Source organism: Oryctolagus cuniculus, chromosome 18 (genome assembly GCF_964237555.1).
Source record: "Oryctolagus cuniculus chromosome 18, mOryCun1.1, whole genome shotgun sequence".
Taxonomy (NCBI): Eukaryota; Metazoa; Chordata; class Mammalia; order Lagomorpha; family Leporidae; genus Oryctolagus; species Oryctolagus cuniculus.
In genome coordinates, this window is record NC_091449.1 from 49,381,799 (window position 1) to 49,402,968 (window position 21,170).

The 21,170-nt window shown below is 57.2% G+C and overlaps 1 protein-coding gene across 1 annotated transcript in view; it reads left to right on the top strand.

Annotated features, from left to right (window-relative positions):
* Nucleotides 1-18,391, top strand: part of BEAN1 (brain expressed associated with NEDD4 1) — a 37,106-nt gene extending 18,715 nt beyond the window's left edge. The window contains exons 3-5 of the mRNA XM_070063495.1: nucleotides 10,369-10,632; nucleotides 15,896-16,046; nucleotides 17,909-18,391. Of these exons, the coding sequence (XP_069919596.1) occupies nucleotides 10,369-10,632; nucleotides 15,896-16,046; nucleotides 17,909-18,248 (755 nt within the window). The 3' untranslated portion in view covers nucleotides 18,249-18,391. The remainder of the gene's footprint in view (nucleotides 1-10,368; nucleotides 10,633-15,895; nucleotides 16,047-17,908) is intronic.
* Nucleotides 18,392-21,170: the final 2,779 nt, after the last annotated feature.

Sequence of the window (21,170 nt, forward strand, 5' to 3'; positions counted from 1 at the left end):
ATCTTGGAGGTTTCCAGGTTTGGAGCAGGCCTTAGGCATAGCCGGGCAGACATTGCCTGGGATGCCACATCCATAGCAGAGTGCCTGGGTTCCACTTCTAGCTCTGCTTTCCAGCCAGCTTCCTAGCAGTGCACACCCTGGGAGGCAGCAGGTGGTGGTTCAAGAAGTTGAGAGCCTGCCAGCCACTTGGAAAACCCAGGCTGAGTTCTGGGCTCCTGGCTTCAGCCCGGCTCAGCTGCAGATGTTACAGGAATATGGGGGTAAACCAACAGATGGAAGTTTCATATTCTCTCTGCCTGCCCCATCTCTCAAATAAATTAAATAAGTAAATAATCCCTCACAAGCACCCTGAGAGACCATAACCCTGTTTCAGAGATGAGAAAAGCCAGGTGCATAGGTGTTCAGTACCCTGGCCAGTGTCTCTGAGCCACTCGGCTTTAAAACACGCCATTTCTGACATCAGGAGGCTTCCTCTCCCTAAAGCCTCTTGAAACAATGCAGCAAACAACCCCAAATTAGGATGCTTGTCCCAGCTGCTGTAGTGGGTGATGTAATGGTGACCTGCACAGACCCTAAATCGGGTTTGTTCTCCCCAACTATGACTCGCAGAAGGAATCTGTGGATTGACAGTGCTGAATGAGGCTAACTAGAAAAGATTGGAAGTTGAGCTGCCAACGTGTCTCTGAGCTTCCTGGGCGCCAAAGCAACAAGGCAAAGAGGATGAGTTGCACGATTCTCAAGGGCTGTCAGGACAGAACAGCTCTTGGGAATGCAAAGCCTTTCGTAGCCCTCACATCGTGCAGAAATGTTTCTTCCATGGAGCTTCACCTGGGGCAGCCTGAGAGGTGAGGTGGACAGCGCCTGCAGGTAGAGCTCCTCTACCCCCCCCCCCAAAGCACAGCTCCAGGAAGGCGGTTTTGGGGAAGGAGGCTCGGCCACTGAACCCAAGAACACGGCTCTGGGCTGCTCCACCTCGTCTCAGAGCACGCCGCTGACATGGCTTTCACACGCCCTCCACAAATGTTGGAATGTTCCATCTCTCCCACGTGGCTGAAGACAATTCGCAGCATTCGAGAATTTCACATTTTACATTCCAGTTATTCATGAACTCCCTGGAAAGGCCATGTTATAGTAAACGGTCATCTTTCTGAGCAGATAGGAGCTCTGTCTGTCAGAGTCTGGTGTGGCTTCGGTGAGCCAGTGGCACCATGGCTTAGTTCTGTGGTGTCAGCCAGTTCACCATGTCTTCTGAAGACTTAGGGAAAAAGCGGTTTGTGAAAGTTTCTGTGAGTTTGCCAGGCAACAGATAAATTATTCCTCAAGCCAGAGATGAAGCCTTAGTGAACAATGACAAGGCAGTAAGCGCAGCGAACTTGTATAAGCAGAGGAATGGATGAGTTAATTTTAGTGCGTTTAAGTGTCAGGATGAATCTAACTAGTGGAAGAAATTACTCCACCTTATACTTGTAGAATCATCAAGGGCCTGGGGGTGGTCAACTGGATTTTTCCAGCTGCATTTTGACACGGTGGTTGTCAGCGAGCACTGTTTGGCAGTGAGCACTCTCCTGTTAACAGTGGCGGGGAAACGACTGGAAGCTGGCTGCTGTGCCTAAGCGGGGCAGGGAGCCCCACATGCTTCAGGACGTCCTCCCTCAGGGCTGGGGCCCCTGTGTGGGAGCCTCCGCTGTCTGCAGTTTAAGGGGTTTGTATTAGTCTGGTCCATGTCTGTTTTCCCAGCGTCTAGCACATGTCTAGGTGTACAGTATGCACTTGGTGAGGCTTGGTGAGTGGATGGGTGGATAGACAGATGGATGGGTGGGTGGAAGGGGATGGGTAAATGGATGGATGGATGGGGATGGGGTGGGAGATCAGGGGATGGATGATGAGGGATGGATGGTTGGGGGATGAATGGATGAGTGGATGGGGGATGGGGGGGTGGATGGATGAGGATGGGGTGGGAGATTAGGGGATGGATGATGAGGGATGGATGGTTGGGGGATGAGTGGATGAGTGGATGGGGGATGGGGGGGTGGATGGATGAGGATGGGGTGGGAGATTAGGGGATGGATGATGAGGGATGGATGGTTGGGGGATGAGTGGATGGGTGGGTGGATGGATGGCGGAAGTAGAGGGGGATGGGTGGATGGATGGATGGGGATGGATGGATGAGGATGGGGGGGTGGTTGGGTGGATGAGGGATGGATGAGGATAGGTGGGTGGGTGGTTGGGTGGATGAGGGATGGATGAGGATGGATGAGGATGGATGGGGGGTGGTTGGGTGGATGAGGGATGGATGAGGATGGATGAGGATGGGTGGCGGGTGGATGAGTGAATGTTGAGCACAAGCATATGTAGATACATCCCTGGAAGGGTGGGTGATTTGTAGGTTGAGCAAACTGACAGAAGGTGGGTGACTCCACAGTGCATTCCACCTTCCTACCGTAATGTGCCCTGCTCCTGTTGCCTCCGATGGGCATGTCAGTGTCCCAGGACCTCAGTGTGACAGTTGCATACTTCCAGAGAGGCAGCCCCACTGTGAGAAGGGTGCTCAACACCAGAAGCCTCTCCTTGTGCCCGAGCCCCCGCCAATCAGCAGCAGCTGAGGTGACCCCCTGGGCACCTCCTCTTTCCTGAGCGCCGCTGGGACCCCACCCCTCTGTGTTCCTGACCAGGCCCCACCACCCTCCCCATTCTTGTTCTGCCGGCCCACCCTTCAAGACCCAGCCCTTCTGTGTCCCCTCTGAGACGTCCTTGACCTTGCCCCAGCCCTCCATCCGTCCCCTGGTAGCCAGAGGCTGGGTGCCAGCCCAGGGGCTGAGAGGTCACCCAGGAAGAGCAGGGGAGGAAGCGCAGAAGTGCCCAAGCCCCGCCCCGCCGTGTCCCCTGCTCTCTGAGTCCCTGCTGGGGGCTGGGAGCAGCCGGTGGTGACCAGAGGGGAGATGGCATCTGAGCCCTGTCCCCTGCATCCGCTCCAGTGGCCACGGCCTCACTGGAGTTTCAGCAGCGAAGGAAGACGCCCGCTGCCGAGGTCACACTTGCCGGGGAAGTGGACCTGTGACAAATGTCTCCGGGATTTTTGTGACAGGAGCCATCAGTCAGGTCTGCGGGCTGGGCCCCATTCTCCCTCTCAGCAGCGTCTCCCAAGCCGGGGGCAAGAGTGGCTGTAAAAGGTGCTGACTCAGCACCCCTGCCTTCCCTTCGTCACTGCGGCTCAGGTGGCTTTAGGTGGCAAAGAACACGTCCCTGTACCCAGACAGTGACCGCAGAGCTGCCCGCACTCCACCCTCAGTTTCCCCACATGTTCCTTGAGGGGGCCACAGCCAGCCCTGACACAGGCCTGGATCTCATAGTTCCCACCCCCAAACCCCTGCACCCACTCTGGAGGGAGAACGGTTCAAGAATAAAAGCCTCTTCTGGCCGACAGCCAGTAGCCCAGAGAGGGCAAGGGGTGGACCCCGGGTTACACAGTGATGGTGCAACCGGAAATAGACCCCAGTTCTCCTTCCCATACTCCCTCGCCCCTGCTCTGTGCCTCTGCTGGGTGAATTATCAGGCAAGTCTGGGTTCAGATTCCCAGGTAGCAGAGTGGAGCACAGCACTCAGCCCCCCAAGACTCAGTGTCCTCCTCTGGAAGGGGGTGACAGTGGCATCTGTGCAGAGAGGAAGCAAGTCTGAGACGCAGGTGCACGCTCAGAGGTGAGTCACTGGAGACCGGCTGACGCACGAGGTTCCGGTGCCAGCCGTCGGCAGAAGTCTGGAGGCTCCAGAGCTGGCTTCTGCCTGGCACAGCCCAGGCCAGGGGGGCCTTGGGACTGCACCTGCGGAGTGGGGACAACACCAGAACCAGGGAGCCCTGCAGAGGCATCCTGGGACATGGAGAACTTTGTCGGAGGCCGGCTGTGCACTCAGCTCTGCACAGTGTGTGGCTGGGCCCAGCCTCCTTGACCCCAGCCCCATGATCATGGGGGCTCGCACAGCAGCCCATCCCTGGGCTCTTCCCGCCAGCCCAGCTCCTGCCCACCTGCCCTAAAACACTGGCCACGCCCCCTCTTTGCCCTGAGATAAAGGACAGTCTCTTGATTTAATCTTCAAGACCCCTCACGGTCTGGCCTCTGCAGGCCCCTCCACCCTCCACCCCACCAGTGTCCCCTGCAGCACCCCTTGGTGAGTCCTCCCATGCCGGAGCCCTGGTCAGAGGCCCGGGTTCTTGTGCGGTGGAATTTGCCAGACAGATGCATCGTGGATCGTTAGCCCATCCCAGACTTAGGCTCCATAACCAAGACGTGACTCTGTTCTGAAAATCTGCCCTCTGCTTGCACCGTCTGTGGATCCCGTGGTTGGCTGGTGGGGTAGGTACAGGATGTGATGGACAGGAGAGTGGGCCAATGGGTGAGTGAGAATGACAGGAAACTGCTGGTTTGCCCTCCCCCAGGGTGCCCTCAAGCACACTGAGCAGCCAACCACTGACTTCCCCTTGTGAGATTCACAGGGCCCATGAACTTCCTTTCAGTGCCAGCCCTGCCCAAGATACTGGGCCTGGAGAACACAGGCGCCACCCTCTTGGGGCTGTGGGTGCACATGGAGCCGAGGAATTGTACAGAGCAGCCTGGGTCTAAGTCCTGGCCCTGTGCCTCAGCTTTCCTGTCTGTGAAATGGGGGCAAAGAAAATGCTTCCCTCTCGGTGCTGCCTGTGAAGCGTTTTGAACCTGTTGGATGCAAGGCAAAGGCCCAGCTCGTGAGAGCTCTCTTGTCATCACTGCTCCTCTTCGGGGAAGTCGCCCGGGGCGGGGGGCCCTCCACTGCAGTCTAGAACATTCCTAGGGCAGATCTGGAGATGGAATAGCCACAGAACAGGGGTCCCCTTCCCCAGCCCTGGATGTGCTTGATGCAGTGGGCTGTGTGACCTTGAGGAGGTCACTTAACCTCGCTGAGGCTGTTTCCTCACCTGCGCATGGGGGACACCAGGAGGATTAAATGAGAGGACACAGTGCACAACAGAATACAGGCAGGCGCCCGCGAGGAGGTAACTGCGCGGGCTGCAGGTGGGAGGTGGTGTGACTTCCGCTCGGTCACGGGCACCTTTGTAGACACTGCTGGGAGGGAGGTCTGGGGGAGCAGCAAGCTTCCTTCACCCTCTGTCCTTGCCCTGCTGTGGCCCTGGAGGATGGGGACGCAGCGGGGTGGAAGGGGAGGCTGTCGCCACATGCATTCTCTGCAGTCACATCCATCTTGTTGAGAAAATGGGCGCTGGGTTTGGAAATTGGAAGCATTTCAAAAGCTCATCATTTAAAGCCGCACCTACCTTTGCCGGTCGTGGTGACTGGGAGATTAATTTCCGGGACGGCCAGGCAGGTGGGTGCCCACGCCAACTGACTGCACCTGCAGGTAGGGGCGATGCCGCCTCCCGCCCTGCTGGAAACGAGCCTGCTGTGGGCAGAGGAGGGCAAGGCGCTCGCCTGCTGCTGAGGCAGGTGCGGGGGGCATCTGCAAGGTGACCCCATGGGCTTACGCCTCGCAGGCGTATCCTGCGGAGATGCATGTGTGTACACACGTGTGCACACACACACGCACGTGCACACAAGAGTAGGGTTAGACATGGTCATGATGGCATTAGGAAGAGGAAGTGAGGCCTGAGCTGGCCCCACCACATGACCCTCTCCATGGTGTTGTGAGGCAGCCAGAAGGTGCATTAGCAGGGAGCTGGATCAGAAGTGGAGCAGCCAGGACTCGAACTGGTGCCCATATGGGATGCGGGCATCGCAGCCGGCAGCTTTACCTGCTACACCACAGTGCAGACCAACTTTGTCCTTCTTTACAGCTTATTTTAGCTATTTTGGGTCCTTGAATTTTCATGTGAATTTTAGAATCAGCTTGTCAGTTTCTGCAAAGAAGTCAGCTGGGAGTTTGATCGGATTGTGCTGAATCAGTAGGTCAGTAGGGAAATACTGTCTTCTTAATAACACTTATTCTTCGGAACCATTGGTGTGTGCTGTCTCCAACCGTTGGGTCTTTGATTTCTTGCAAAAATCTTGTGGAGTTTTTAGAATATATGATTTGCCATTCTTTTGTTAAATTCACTTGTGGATATTTTATCTTCAGTTTCATTGTGGGTTTGCTGGTTGCCTCGATGTCGGTATGTAGCTGGTTTTTGACTACTGGTCTCGTGTCCTGCAAACTTGCTGAGCCTGTTTATTCGTTCTAATTGTTTTTCAATGGATTCCTTGGAGCTCTCTATGTATAAGACCGTGTCGTCTGTGAGTTCCGTTTTGCTTCTTCCTTTCTAACCGGAATGGCTTTGCTTTCCTTTTCTGGCCAGTTGCCCTGGCTGGAATCGCCAGGACAGTGGTAGAGTGGGCATTCCCGTCCTGCACCTGTCTTAGGGAGAGTGCTTTCAGCCTCTCGCCATTACGCGTGCTTCTGTCCGTGGGTTCTTTGCAGAGGCTATTAATCAGGTAGAGGAAGCTCCCTTCTCTCTCTGGTTTCTGAGTGTTTTCATCATGCAATGTTGGATTTTGTCAGCATCTGGTACACTCATGTGGTTTCTTGCCCTCTAGTCTATTGATGTGTATCATATTAATTGGTTTTTAAATGTCAAACCGCTCTGTATCCCTGGAATAAATCTCACCTGATCATGGTATAATGTAAATCCTTTTTACACATGGATGGCTTCCAGTTGCTAGTGTTTTATTGTTTTCTGCATACATGTTCAAAAGAGATCCTGGTGTTTTATTGTCCTTTCTTGTGAAGTCTTTGATTTTGGTATCAAGGGTAATGCTGATTTAAAGGAAGTTTACAAGTGTTCCTGCCTCTTCTGTTTTTCAGAAAAGTTTGTGACAATTAGTATTATTTCTGTATTTAGATTTTTGTTGTTGCTGTGGCCAAGCATGTGTAAAATGTACCATGTTGGCCACTTTCATTGTTCAGTGGAATCAGTACGTTCACATGGTCACACAACCGCTCATCTGCCGAGCTGTTTCCTCTTTCCAGACTCAAACCTCCGCCCACTGCAGTTACCTTTCTTCTCTAGATGGTTGATGGGATTCCTAGAGAAGCTGTCTGGTCCTGGACTTTTCTTTGTGGAAATCATTTTTATTACTAACTCAATATCTTTCCTTGTTACAGGTCAATTCAGAGTTTCTCTTTCTTCTTAGGTCTATTTCCTTAGTTTTGTGTATTTCTAGAAATGTTTACATTTCATTTCACTTACCTAATTTGTTGACATACAATTGTTCATCGTATTTTCAAATAACTCTCTTCTTTAAGATTTATTTATTTATTTGAAAGGCAGAGTTAGAGAGAGAGAGAGAGAGAGAGAGAGAGAGAGGTCTTCCATCCGCTGGTTCACTCCCCAGATGGCCACAACAGCTGAAGCTACGTCAATCGGAAGCCAGGAGCTTCTCTTCCTGGTCTCCCACGTGGGTGCAGGGGCCCAAGGACTTGGGCCATCTTCTCCTGCTTTCCCAGGCCACAGCAGAGAGCTGGATCAGAAGTGGAGCAGCTGGGACTCAAACTGGCGGCCATATGGGATGCCAGCACTGCAGGCAGCACCTTTACCCGCTACGCCACAGCACTGGCCCCTCAAATAACCCATATTTCTGTAAGAGCTGTTGTAATGTTCCTCTTTTATTTCTGACTTGGATAGTTGGAGTAGAATATTGTTATTCTCCTGAAAGAATCAATTTCTGCTTCCAGTGACTTTCCCTAGTGTTTTTTAGCATCTGTGTCGTTCATTCCACTCTATTATTTTCTTCCTTTTGGTTTGGGATTTAGTTTGATATTCTTTTTCCAGAATTTTAAGATGGAAGGCTGGGATTTTGGTTTGAGATCTTGTGTGTGTGTGTGTGTGTGTGTGTGTGTGTAGACATTGACAGCTGTAGCTTGCCCTCGGAATGTTGCTTTGGCGGCATCTCCCAAGTTTGCATGTGGTGTGTCTTCCCCTGAAAGTACTTCCTGATTTCCTTTAGGGTTTTTCTCTCTGGTTCCTAGTTTATCCATTAGTGTATTGTTGAATTTCCACACAGTTGTGAATATCACAAGTTGTCTTCTGTTATTAATTTCTAGTTTCCTTTTGCTGGAATCAGAGAACAGAGTTTGTAGCACTTCAGTCATTTTCAATCCATGGACGGTGTGACGGCCTATTCTGGGAAGCGGCCCCTGTGTGCCTGCGGATGCAATCCTGCTGCTGCTGAGGTGTTCCGTGCGCACCTGTCATCTCACGTGTGTGCAGCGTTGTGCAAGGCGGATGCTTCCTTGGGGGTCTCTGCCTAGTTTGCCCACACCTTGTTGAAAGGAAAGTACTGAAGTCTCCACCTGCTCTTGTTGAATTGTCTAGGTGTCCCCTAAATCTGCTCTCCTTTGCTTCATGTATTTTGGGACTTTGTGTTAAGTGCATGTGTTTATAATGGTTAGAACTTCCTGGTGGATTGACCTTTTGTCATTATGAAAGGTCCCTCTCATTTTGTCATTATAAAATGCCATCTCCGATGACTTTGCATCGTAGCGTCTGCTTTATCCAATGTTATTACAGCTGCTTCAGCCTCCTTGTGATGGCTGTGTGCACGGTGTATCTTTCTCCTTCCTTCCTTGCAGCCTACTTGTGTCTGATTCTCAAGTGAGACTCTGGAAGTGGCGTAGAGTTGGACCTTATTTTTACCCGGTCTGACCATCTCTGCCTTTTGACTGTACTGTTGAGTCCACTCATATTTAGCATTGTACTGGTAGAGTTGGCTCACATCTGCCGTTTTGCCTTGTGTGTCATGTATGTCTCATGGCGGGGAGGGGTGGTTTGTTCCTCTGTTTCTTCCATATTTTCTAGTACAGTGTTTTAACTCATTTAATAATTTTCACTAGATTTGCTTGATGAGGTGCTTAGTGTGGCTGCAAGGCGACCATGTGTATCTCATCAGCATCCACTTGTGCTAACTTAATCCCAGTGAGGATGAAGCTGCCCTGGTTACTGCACTTGCACTCTGTTCCCCCTTCCTCTTTTTGTGCGGGTGCTGTCTCACATTAGCGAGCTCCTCATCCAGCGCTATAAGGTTTAGTGGGGAGGCGGGGCCCAGAGAGGGCACTGGCTGTGGGGAGTCCCTGAATACCCGAGCCTCAGTGCCCGCCTGTAAGTGGGGAGAACTGGCTGAACACAGCTCCAAGAGTGAAGTGAGCTGTTGGCCCTGGGCTATTAGCCATAGGGGTTCTGAAAACAGTGGCCCGTGTCGGCCTCCGGAGGATTCCAGGGTTCCAGTTACCCCAGCATTCACCCATCAGACAGAAACCACACATGCCTGGCCAAAGCCACAAGGAGTCCCTTCAGCTGACCAGAAGGAATGGTCAAGGCCTTGGAAAGACCTTGAACCCAGGCAGCGGATGCAGGACAGTGAGCTCTGTGCTTTCAAGTCAGGCCTGGCTCTTCCTCGGAGTAACTGGGTGGCCCTGGACTGGCCACTTCACCGGGCTGAGCCCCCGGCCACGCCTGTGCGCACATCACTCTGGGCAGCGTCCGCAGGGGTGGGCAGGAGGCAGCTGAGCTGGAGGAATGGAGTGGCGCTGCAAGGCACTCAGTAGCGAGGCGCTGGCACCTCTGGGTGAGGCAGCAGGTGCCCCTGGCTGCCCTCAGTGCGTCCCCAGGACCCCAGCCCCCAAGACCACATCATCAGATCCGCAGGGGAGGACAAAGCCTCCACAGTTCCCGGGAGCTCCTTCTGCAGGACTCGCAGGGACGTAGCTGTGAGTCCTGAAGAAGTTCCTGCACCCTCCCCTTGTTCTGCCACACCACACGCCCTCCTGGAAGTTCCCTACACCCCCTGTGCCTCGGTCCTGCCTGAGATGCCTCCCCAACCTTCCCTGAGCTAGCCTTGCAGGTCTCATCCTCTGAGAGCCTCTCAGCTTCACCTCCTCTGGGAAGCCTTCCCTGATTGCCTGCAACCCCTGACCTGTCCACATCAGTGGCCAGCCACAGCCTGGCCCACCTGTGAAGTCACGTTGACCTTTCAGCCTCACGTCTTGGCGGAGCAGAGTCCTTGCCAGCCCTCAGGGGCTTGTGTCCAAGCCACCACTCTGCTATTTGCTGGGCAGCTCCATGGCCCCCCGTGAGTTCCCCTTTTCCTACTCACCAGGTAGCTGAGCTTCTGGGCCACGAGGCCTCCGAGGAGAGGAGGGGTGGTCGGCCCCCTCCACCAGAGGCTCCTGCAGACTGTGGGGCGGGCACTGCCCCCTCCTCCACGGCAGGGTCAGCCAAGATAGAGCCCACGGGCCTGACCCCAGAGCAGCCGCCATTTATTCAGGGCTAAGTAACTCACAGGGTAGCCGGGGAGGAGGAGGGTATGCCGAGCCCCCGGCCCAGCTCAGGGGCCCCTCTCTCTCTGTCCGCAGTAGCACGATACAACCGCACCAGCTACTTCTACCCCACATTCTCAGAGAGCTCGGAGCACAGCCATCTGCTCGTGTCCCCCGTGCTGGTGGCCAGTGCCGTCATAGGTGTGGTCATCATCCTCTCCTGCATCACCATCATCGTGGGCAGCATCCGCAGGGACAGGCAGGCCCGGCTCCAGCGGCACCGCCACCGCCACCGCCACCATCACCACCACCATCACCGCCGCCGCCGGCACCGACACCGAGAGTACGAACACGGCTACGGTGAGCTGCCACCCACCCAGGGGCTCTGTGCCCCCTGCACGACAGTGATTGCAACCAGGAGGCAGCGAGGGGTTGGCGGCTCTGCCCTGAGTGGGGCAGGGCGGCCAGGGAAGGCATCCCAGTGGTCTTGGGGGGATCAGGAAGAGCTCAGAGGTGCCCGCCACAATTCATGTTCTCAGTGGTATGAGAGGCCCCATATCAGCCAAAAGGGGACCTCGGAGGGCAGCTAAAGGTCAAAGGAAGAGCAAATGGCACCACTCTCCAGTCCCTGCCACTGCTGGTCCAGCTGGTACCTGGATGGAGAGATGGAGGGAGGGTGGGAGGCACAGGTAAGTGGTAGACGAGTGGGTGAGTGGAAGGAGGGATGGTGGGTGGGTGTGTTATGAAAGCTTGGTCCCTGTCCCAGTACCAGATCCAAATAACAAGGACGAGGTTTGGGGGATGCAGGAAAGAGAACATTGAATCTGTCCACAGATAAGAGAACTCCAGGTCTCCAGGATGTCACTCTGCTGAATGAGGGGTTGGGGGCTTATAAAGGGGGCTACAAGGAAGGGGTGCTGGCGTGGTGATACCACAAAAGAGCCGCAGGCCTCTAGTACCAGGTGCCAAGGCTTGTCACTAGATGGATGACGATGTATCCTTCTCTGCTTCATGCCGGTCCTTGAGGTCCACAGATGGTGAGGTCAGGTCTGGCCTCACCAGGTCCTCCTGCTGAGCGGAGAGAGGGAGCAAGGCAGTTGTGCCGAAGGACTTGGGCCAGCAGCAGCTGAAGCATCAGCTTCCCGGCTTTACGCTTAAGTAGTCAAAGTTCTTCTCATATACTCAATACCTGGTTACAGCTGGGGTGAGCAGATGGGCTGGGTGGGAGGTGAGAAGGTGGCTACCTGGGAGGTTGAGTGGATGAATGAGTGATGAAGGGGGAGAAGGCTGGGTGGCGGGGAGGGATGAAAGACACCTGGGTGAGTGGGGAGATGAGTGGTTCTGTGGAGGCGGGGCTGGGCAGGGGGATGGAGAATGGACGGTGGGTGAGGAGGAGATGGATAGATTGGAGACTAAGTGGGTGGGTCAGTGGATGGGTGGGTGGAAGGGATGGGTGGATAAATGGAAGGATGGATGAATGGAGAGGTAGATGGATATGGGGACAGAAGGAAGGAAAACAGGTGGATTGAGAGGGATGCCTGAATGGATAGGTGGATGGATGGGTGGATGGGTGGATGAGTGGATGGGTGGATGGATGGATGAGTGGTTGATTGGATGGATGGGTGGATGGGTGGATGGATGGATGAGTGGTTGATTGGATGGATAGGTGGATGGATGGATGGGTGGATGATGGATGAGTGGATGGATGGATGGGTGGGTGGATGGGTGGATGGATGGAGAGACAGCAAGGCGAGGGTAGCTGGGAGGGGGGTGTGGATGGGATGAATGGGTCTAGAAATATGTGGAGGAATGAATGGATAGAATGAATGATGAATGAAGAAATCAATCCCAGAGTCTGCAAAGTACAAATGGAGCTGGTACCAGGGTCTCCCAGCTACGAGAATCACCCTTTAACAGAACCGGCGACCAGTCCTTGGGGGTCCACTCCCCGAAGTGCCCGTCGGGTCCGGGTGCAGCCTCCTGGCTGTCTCCATGGCCTGAAAGCAGCAGGAAGAAACTCGATGGCACTCAGTTCTCAGACAGTGTTGCATGGCAGGAAAAATCCAGCCCCTCCCCCACTGGCCGAGACCACCCCCCCACCCCGGGACAAAGAGGGAAAGCAGAGCCCTGGAGCTGCAGGGCTCCAGTGGACGCAGTGGCGCAAGCCTGCTGGGGTTCAGAGCCACCCCCTGAGGTCCCTCCCGCTCAGGGCAGGACGCGCTTGGGGAAAGAAAAGGAAAGGAAAGGAAAGAACACATGTAATAGACTGAATTGGACCTGCTCAGCCCCGCCCAGGAGCACTGCATTAAGTCACTGCTAAGGAAGGTGCTGCCTTCGCTCCCAGGGGCACCTGGAGTTGGTGGGCAGAAGCCTGGGGGCATGGCCCGCTGAGCGCTTAGTCTCTCCTCGCAAGATCCTCCCGGCAGTTTTCCTTCCCAGCCCACTGTCGACCAGGAAGGCAGGCTGAAGCAGCCGGGGAATGGGTCTGGGATCACCCAGCCAGCAAGGGTGGGTCCCAGATTTGAGCCTGGGCACCCACAGACTGAGCACAGCCCAGCTCTGCCTGGTCAGCCCTGAGGGAGGTTCCAGGTGTGGGAGAGACACCGGCGGGGCTCAGGGCGGTATCTGGCAGACTCACCTGGCCGGGGGCCCCCCACGCCTGGCCGCCACTCCTCTGGGAAGGTGTGAGGAGAACCCCAAGAGCAGGAAGAGGGACCTCAGACAAGGCTCAGTGATAGGATGTGGCAGGAAGACACAGTGGTTCCTGGTCTGCCCCTGTTGCGGTGACGAGGGTTGAGGCAAGGCCAGCGTACCAGGAGCGTGGTCCAGACCAGCATGGCCTGCCCTACGCTCGCATCGACAGCCCCACCCTGGGGGTGCCGGAGCTCCTGCAGAGCATGCCCATCCCCCACGAGGACCCCCAGGAGCGACCACCCCACCCCAGGCCCATGCCAGGGCACCCAGGAAGGCAACTGCCCCTCCCAGCCCCAGCCTTGCCCTCAGCGCCTGCTGCTCCTCTCCAAGCACCTGTCAGGCTCTGCCCCTCTGCACAGGCCCCTCCCTCTGCCCAGACCTCAGTGTCCATCATTCCCCAACCAACAACCATTGCAGGGCCAGACCCGGGCACCACCTGTAGGAGTGGCTCAGCCCCTCTTTGCCTCCACTGGGCGGCCACCATTGGAATCCCACACACACACACACACAACTTCCCTGTCCTCGCCTGGCCTCCATCATTGCCTTGGTCAGGGCTGACTGTGGTCCCCAGGACAGCAGGGCCTGTGTGTGGCTCACCCCACTGAGGTGCGGGGCCCACCACCCGGCCTAGCCCACAGGAGGGGCCCTGAGCCCAGAGGAGGGAGCCACCTCATTTCTTCCTCATCACGAAAGATACGGGAGCCCCTTTTGAAGACCAGGATCTGAGGCACAAAGAAGCCACTTGTTGGACGACTCTCAGTCCCCAAGCCTGAACCTGGGGCTGGGAGCAGAGGCTGGGGGCCCACAGTGGCTCCCAAGCTGAGAAGAGTGGGCGGCTGGCCTTGGCTGTGAGGAGAGAGGTGGTCTGGGGCGGCCGATGGTGGCCAGTGGGGAGGCCTTTGCCGCCCCTTCCTGGCTCCCAGCTCCCACCTGTGCCGCTGGCTGGACCTCCTCAGACTTTGGGAGATTCCCGTCCTCTGCTCCCCAGAAGCCCAGCCTTGGCCCTGACCCCATCTCTGCTCCTGCTCCCTGCTCTGTCTGCAGCCACCCTCCATCCTGTCTGCGGCAGCCCTGCTGTCAGCCCTGAGCCCCTAAGCATTGCCCTGCGTTCACTCACAGGAACCTCACACTCAGGATCATCACCCACTTCTTACTGTGCAACCTCAGGAGAGTTGCCTAACCTCTCTGAGCCTCATCCATAAAGCAGGTCCCCAGGGACCCACCTCAGAAAGTTATTGCTAAGCTTAAATGAGCTCAGTAGCTGGCTGATGGGTTCCTGCCCTGTAAATGTTAACTAATTTCATTTTCTCTCCGACTGAGAAAACCTGCTCCAGGCTACTTCTCTGATCCCAGCTGTCCCCCCTGCCAGCTGCCCGCCTGGCACCCCCAGGCCTCCTTCAGGGGCCACTGAAGTGACCACACCCGTCCTCTGCTCAGCAGCCTTCCGGGGCCAGGGGCTCCCTGTGACCTCAGCATGGGGCAGGCCACCTGCCTGCCCATGGCCAGCCCCAGTGGTGGTGGGGGACCTGGGGGGCGGAGAGGGCTCCCCATCACCCCCTCTCCGGCTACACGGTAGGTGAGGTCATGGGGACGGAGCTTACAAGGCGGGCCTCTCCTCCTCCTTCCCCCATCTGTCCAGGAACCTGTAACCTTGGACCTGGGTTTCCATAATGAACTACGGTATCTGTTGATCTGGGCAACGTGGGGGATGGGGAACTTTCTCCTCCACGGAGGGCTGGACTGTTGGTGTCTGTGCTGACCTGGAAGTCAGCAGGGCGAAGGGGTAAGAAAGAGACTTGGGATGTTCAAGCCAGGGAGGAGCCCGGCTTGACTGCAGCTCTGGCACTGAACTTGGTCATCTCCAGAGAGAGATCTGAGCCAGGTGGATGCCTAGAGCCTTTCCGACGTGGTCAGTCCTGGGAGGCCCAGGAGAAGGTAGGCCAGGAGGAGAGGGGAACCCTGGCCACCCCACCCAAGCCTAGGAAACAGCCCTGGCTGTGCCCTGCCCTGCCCACCGGGATCCCTGTGAGGGCCACAGCCTTACTGCTCGCTGTGTGTCCTGCAGCAAGTCACTAGGCCTCTCTGGACCCCAGCAGAATGCAAGCACGGCATTTCCTAAGCGGTGTTCCGTAGGTCTAGGAACAAAAGGTTCTGCGATCAGACGCTGGGCAAGCTCCGCTCACCACGTTTCTTAGCTGCAGGTCGCTCGGGGCCTTTGATGTGCTCATGTGTGATGAAAGAAGGGAACGCAGAGCAGAATGCAGTGGGCGGGGTCTCCGTGTTCATCTTAGAAGCCCGCTGCCCTGGGACACCTCCAGGTGGTAGTGTGCGGTTGGAGTAGGGCTCGGGAGAGACGCCTGGTCCCAGAGACCAGGGACTGTGCAGGCTCTGGCCCCCGATCATTCTCTCTCCAGCTGCTCTATGTCCCACCCAACTATGCAGCTCAAAGCGTCCTGTTCACACCACATCGCACCACACTCTTCTCTCTCATCTCCCTCCTTGGCTTAGATTGCTCAGTTCCTGCCTTCCTGCCCTCCTCCTCCAAGTCCTAGACAAGACTCAGCCCTGGTAGCCTCTCCTCCAGGAAGCCCTCCCTGACCTCTGTCCTGGTCAGGCCTGTGTCTGCTCCCATAGCCCCAGTACGAGCTCCATCAAAGCTTGGCACACCACGCAGTACCAGGCTATCCCCAAGACAGGCCACCCCCAACCCCAGGGCTCCACCAGGACGGCTCTGCTTCCTTTCTGGGACCCGTGCCCAGCACAGGCCTGGTGCTCACTTGCTGGGGCTGTCGCCGAGGGAAGGCAGACCGTTGTACGTGGTGAGGGGACAGTCAGCTGGGCGATCAGGTCCCTGGAGGTCTCAGGTAGACCCGCAGGGACCGTGCGTGGAGGCTGCCTGAGGCCCAGGCTGAGGGCATGTCCCCTGCAGTGTCGGAGGAGCACGCCTACAGCCGCTCGAGCCGCAGGGTGCGCTACGCCTGCAGCCCTGTCGAGGACTGGCCCCCGCCCTTGGACGTCAGCTCAGATGGAGACGCGGACGCCACGGTGCTCAGGGAGCTGTACCCAGACTCTCCACCAGGGTAAGGAGGCACGTGGGGGAGGGGCACGAGAGGGCGGGGCTCTGGGTACAAAGACACCCCTCCCCCCTTGGTGTCAAACAGCAGCCTCTCTCTCCACACCTGCTCAGTGGGCGTGCCATTCTGCACCCTCCGGACTGAGCAGGGCCCACTGAGATGGGGAAGCAGGTGGCAGAGAGGAGATGAGCCCAGATGCCGGCATCCGGTGGCCCCGGTGACCCCCTCTGGAAATCGTTCCTTGCATGATATTGAGCGGGTTCCTTAACCTCACGGGCCTGCTTCGCCCTTGTTGAGACAGCGCTGTCACAGGGAGGTGACAGCGGGCTGGCATAGCAGGTGCGCAGCCCTTGCCGCACGGCAGCTCCTTGGCTGGTGGTGTTTCTGTTTGGAGGTTGAGGGAGATAAGGCGTCCATGCTGAGGAGGGTGGCAGCAGGGGCGAGGGAGGGCAGCTGGCATGGGAAATGGCCTTTGTCAAGGACGTGGCACGTGGGGTGGGTGGAGGGGGTGCTGCGGGCAGATGGGTGGCAGGAGCAAAGGCCCGGAGGCAGGTAGAATCAACTGCACCCACTAAAGACTACAGAATCAGGGCTGCCCCCGCCCCTTTCCTCTTTGTGGCTGTGGACCCAGCCCGGGCACTTCCCAGGCAGGTGGCTTGAGGCACGTCACTGCCCTTCTCAGGGCCTTGTCTGTGATGAGTTACTCCTGTGTCCCTGTCATCCTGCGTGGGAAGAAGACGCTGTGGGTCTCTGAGGAGGTGATGCAGGGTCCGAAAGGAGGTCAGGTGTACCCCCAGCCCAGGGAGCTCAGTGCTTCTGTGTGGGGGAAGAGCCAGCTGGGCCCCCACGAGGCTGCCTATCCCCAGTGGGGATTGTTTTAAGGATGGGACCACGTGGGCAGCTCCTGATCGATGTCAGAGGCCATGGGGAGCGAGTCTGGAGGCTCCTGGGGGCAGAGTTCTCCCTGGCTGAGGCCAGTGCTGGGTTTCTCTCAGGCCTGGGAGTGTCTGGGCTCAGGGCGTCCACTGAGGCTCAGCACCTTGCCCTGAGACAGGGGGGGAGTCAGGATCTGGACAGGCTGGGTAGGGCCAGTGGGAAGGCAGGCCAGCTACACACAGCCACGAGGGCTGACAGGTGACAGGAGTCAGGGGAAGCCCAGAGGTCCGTGTGGCCTTGGGGTGGGGACAGGCTGTGCTCAAGGAAGGGAGTGGGTCCTGAGGCTGGAGGGAGGGACACAGTTATATCCCCTGCTAACGAGGCCGCCCAAGGTTGTGGCAGCAGGAGAGGGGACTGATGGGGAGTGTGCCAAACCTTAGGGTCTTGCCCATGGGGATCCAAGCCCCTGCTCCTGTGAGCCCCCAAAGCCCACATCACCTACCCTGGGACAGGGGTCCTCCCCTGCCTCCCCCTGCAGGCAGCCCCCTCTCCATCGCTAGTGCCTGAGGGGGGAGAGGGCTCAGGGTATCCAGAGACCCCTCAGGCCCTGGACCTCGGCCTCAGCCCCTGGAAGGCAGTGAGTGAGTTTGTGCCCTGCAGTGATGGGCCCCAGGGGCTTCCTGAATCGAGAAGCACAGCTCTGGGGGGGCTTGAGACCAACTGCCCAGCACCCCTCCCAGGCAGAGCCACCTCAGGGGGTCTCCCTAGACAAAGCTGCTACTCTCTAAGGCGTCTGAGACCCAGACAAGTTCAGACACAGGCTCAAGTTCACGAAGAAGGTGGGGCAGAGTCAGGTGCACACCTGGATCCCAGGGCTTCCACTGGATCCAGTGGGGACAGGACCGTGGCCAGGGCAGCTGCCCATGGCAGTTAAGGACCCACCCTTAGGGCCTGGCTTCCACAGGGGCCTGAGGGAGCTTCTTCTCTTATAGCTACGAGGAGTGTGTGGGGCCAAGGGCCACAGAGCTGTATGTCCCCACGGACGCGCCACCGCCCTACTCGCTGACCGGCTCCTGCCCTATGCTGGACAGCGCCCTCGATGGAAGCAGCGGCCAAAGCCCCAGCCAACACCAGCAGGTGCACAGGACCAGGGACCAGAGTGGCCTCCGCAGCACCTCCATGGACACTCTGCCCCCATACGAGGCCGTGTGTGGGGCAAGCCTCCCCTCGGGCCTGCTGCCACTGCCGGGACCAGGACTAGGGCCAAGGGGCTCTGAGAGCCCGCCCAGCCCCACCCGGGGCCCTACCTCGGGCCTAGAGAGGATTGTGTGAGTGACCCAGCTGGCCAGCTCCTGCTGGAACCTCTGGTCTGAGCCATGCTCTTCAGGCACACACGGGCACACACACACACAGAGATACACACATGACCTACATACAGCTCGCTGACACAGGTGCGCACACGGACACGCCCCATGTGCACACGATCTAGGCATGTACCTCACGTGTGCAGACGCAGGCCCCCGCCCAAACCCACCTGTGCAGGTGCCCTTCATGCCACTCTCCCGCCCTGGCTTCTCCCTAGCCTGCCGGAGGTGCCTCTGTGGATGGCGGGGGGGGGGGGGGGGAGGGCGGGGAGAGAAGAAGTTGGAAAGGGCCTTTCACGGCCCTGTCCCCAGGCCTGTTTGTCCCTTCCCTGCCCAGCAGGCTGTGCCCGTATCCTAATTCCGCCTTTGGAAACTTCTGGGCCACCCCAGGTCAGCTGCCTGCCCAAACCCCAGTCCCAGGGCCAGCTCGTCCTCCTGGGAGGTGGAGCAGCCCTGGGGAGGCCCGGCTGTATGCTGTGCCTGTCTCTCAATTCCAGGGCAGGAGAGCCACAACGTCACCACCCTCCCCCTTACAAGGGTAGGGGAAGCAGGTCCGGGGGCTCAGGTGCAACCTGGAGACCCTTGCAGCCCGCTGAGCCCCCACCCACACAGGACCCTCCGTCTGGTGCTGCTAGTGGAGCTCGGAGCTCTCCGCTGAGCGGGCACTTGGTGGCTGTGCAGTGGCGTTGGTGGGGCCCAGCTGTTCCCACATGATGCCAACCACAGCCTGGGATTGAGGTCTTCAAAACGGATGAGGCCATGACCTTCTCCAGGTGGTCTCATTGCATCACTGCTGGGACACCGCGCTGAAGCAGAGACGTGGCCCCTTGCCCAGTGTGTGCCACGTGGCACAGTGGCCCCAGGAGCTGGTGCCGTCCTCCTGCGTGGCAGCACGTGGCTGGGAATTGTGAGTCGCCACCTTCTGGCCTTGCCCTTCCCTGGTTCTTGCAGAGACAGAAATCAAGGGGCCCTAGCCTGGTAAAGGCCTCTGTGTCACCACGAGACAACCAGTGCGGTCTTGTGACCAGGGAGGCGCCCGTCAGCCCGAGTGCAGAAGGGCTCAGATCTCTGCTCATGAATCCAAGCAACTTCCATCGGAGGCCACACAAGGCAACAGGTGATTCTTGAAGACTCAGCCTGCCGAGGGTGGTGGCCCAGCATCTCGGAGCGTCCCTGCCAGCGTCGCCAGTGGTGGGGCGGTGGGGGCAGTCGCCCTGCCTCCCCACTCCCCACCCTTAGCCACTGGCACCCCTGTTCATCCTCCTCCCCACATCTCAACTCCTCCAATGAAGGGCTAAGACAATTCCATAATCCCTTTCTGAAGCTGAGGGGTGGCAAAGACGGCGACCTTGAACTTCATTTTTGGTAGCGATCGCGTTTCTTCTGGTGCAGAGCCGAAAGGAACCCACCCACAGGTCCCGTAGCATCCTGGAGCCCCAGACTCCGCCTGGGGGAGGGGCCTTGTTTACAAGTTCTGTGCGCCTCGGTGGTGCACCTTTTCCTAGGCAGAGCTATCTGTCTGCTGTACTTAGAGCCTTTAACATGTAGCCCAGGGACAAGACTTTCTGAAGAAATGCATCTTGCTTCTGCAACTCCTGAGCGTGCTCGGGGGGAGAAGAGGAAAGATTAAAAAAAAAAAAAAAAAAACAAAAAAAAACCCTGAGTCCTCATGGAGTGTGTGAGGGATGGAGCCAAACAGCTTTTCTTGTTCCTGGCTGAGGCGCTGAATAAGCAGCAATGTATCTTTTCTGTGTTCAAAATAAATACATTATATCAATAAAATATAGCAACAAGTAACCGTTTTCAGGTGGGCGCTGGGATTCAGGCAGATCTGAAAGGGAACAGCAGCAAACTGAAAATAGGTCCCCAGGTGGCCTTTCCCACCCCTTCCTTCTCCTTTCCCACCCCTTCCTTCTCAATGCCTTGCCACTGTCCCGGCGATGGGGATACTGGATAATCGATGACTTACGGGAGTTTCTTCTTTTTGGTTTGTTTAACCTCGCCGAAACGTGGCTGCTGTCCCTGGGACTTGGCTGGCATACACGTGCCTGCCACAGGCCGCGGATGCCAGGAGCCGCCTCCAGGAACATCAGGGACTTCACGTTTCACTTGAATGGTAGTTGGCTTTTGGCACTGTGATAGCTTTTACCGCCAGCAAAGAGGGGGAAATTGCAATTGGGCTGAAATGGGTGCCTTTCTCCCCCTCAGCAGAAATTCTCTTCTGTGTTCTCTGTAGGACGCTGGCTTTGGCTATAGTTCTCATGGCAGGCTGAGCCCCGCTCCCTTCCTCTGCCTCGCTTCCCTCCCACCAACATTGCCCAGGGCCCCAAAGTGTCCTGAAGTGAGGTGCGATCCTGATGGAGGGTGGGGCTGAAGGCAAGGTGACCCAGAAATAGGGAACCATAGCTTTTCCTTCCTGTTCTCCCAGCCCAGTCCCACATCCCAGCTGGAGGGGCCGCCGTCCCACACTGCCACCTGCCGGCTCCCTGCTGCCACTGCTCCTAGTAAGACCGTGTACCCGTGAAGAATGAGATTCCCTTCTCCCTCTTTGAAACCCCCTGCCAATGGACAGTCACAGCTGGAGGCAAATTTTGTCACTTTGGTTCCTGGCTTGTCTTCCCCCCATGGAGGAGGTGGGGGGTTCTTTGAGGTTTAACTCATCCATGTGTCTCATTTTCAGGACTAAACCTACCCTCACCCCAGCATCTCTCCCTCTGGGAACAACCTGGGGCCCATGTTCCCCCCTTTGGATGCAAAAGAATCACCCTTCTATTCATCTAAACACCGCCCTCTGTGGCTCAGGTGCCAGCTCTGTGCTCGGAGGCCCTGCCTCCCGGGAATGAAGGTAGCAAATCTTGTGGCAATGGTGCCTGCCAGGGGCTCATCCCAA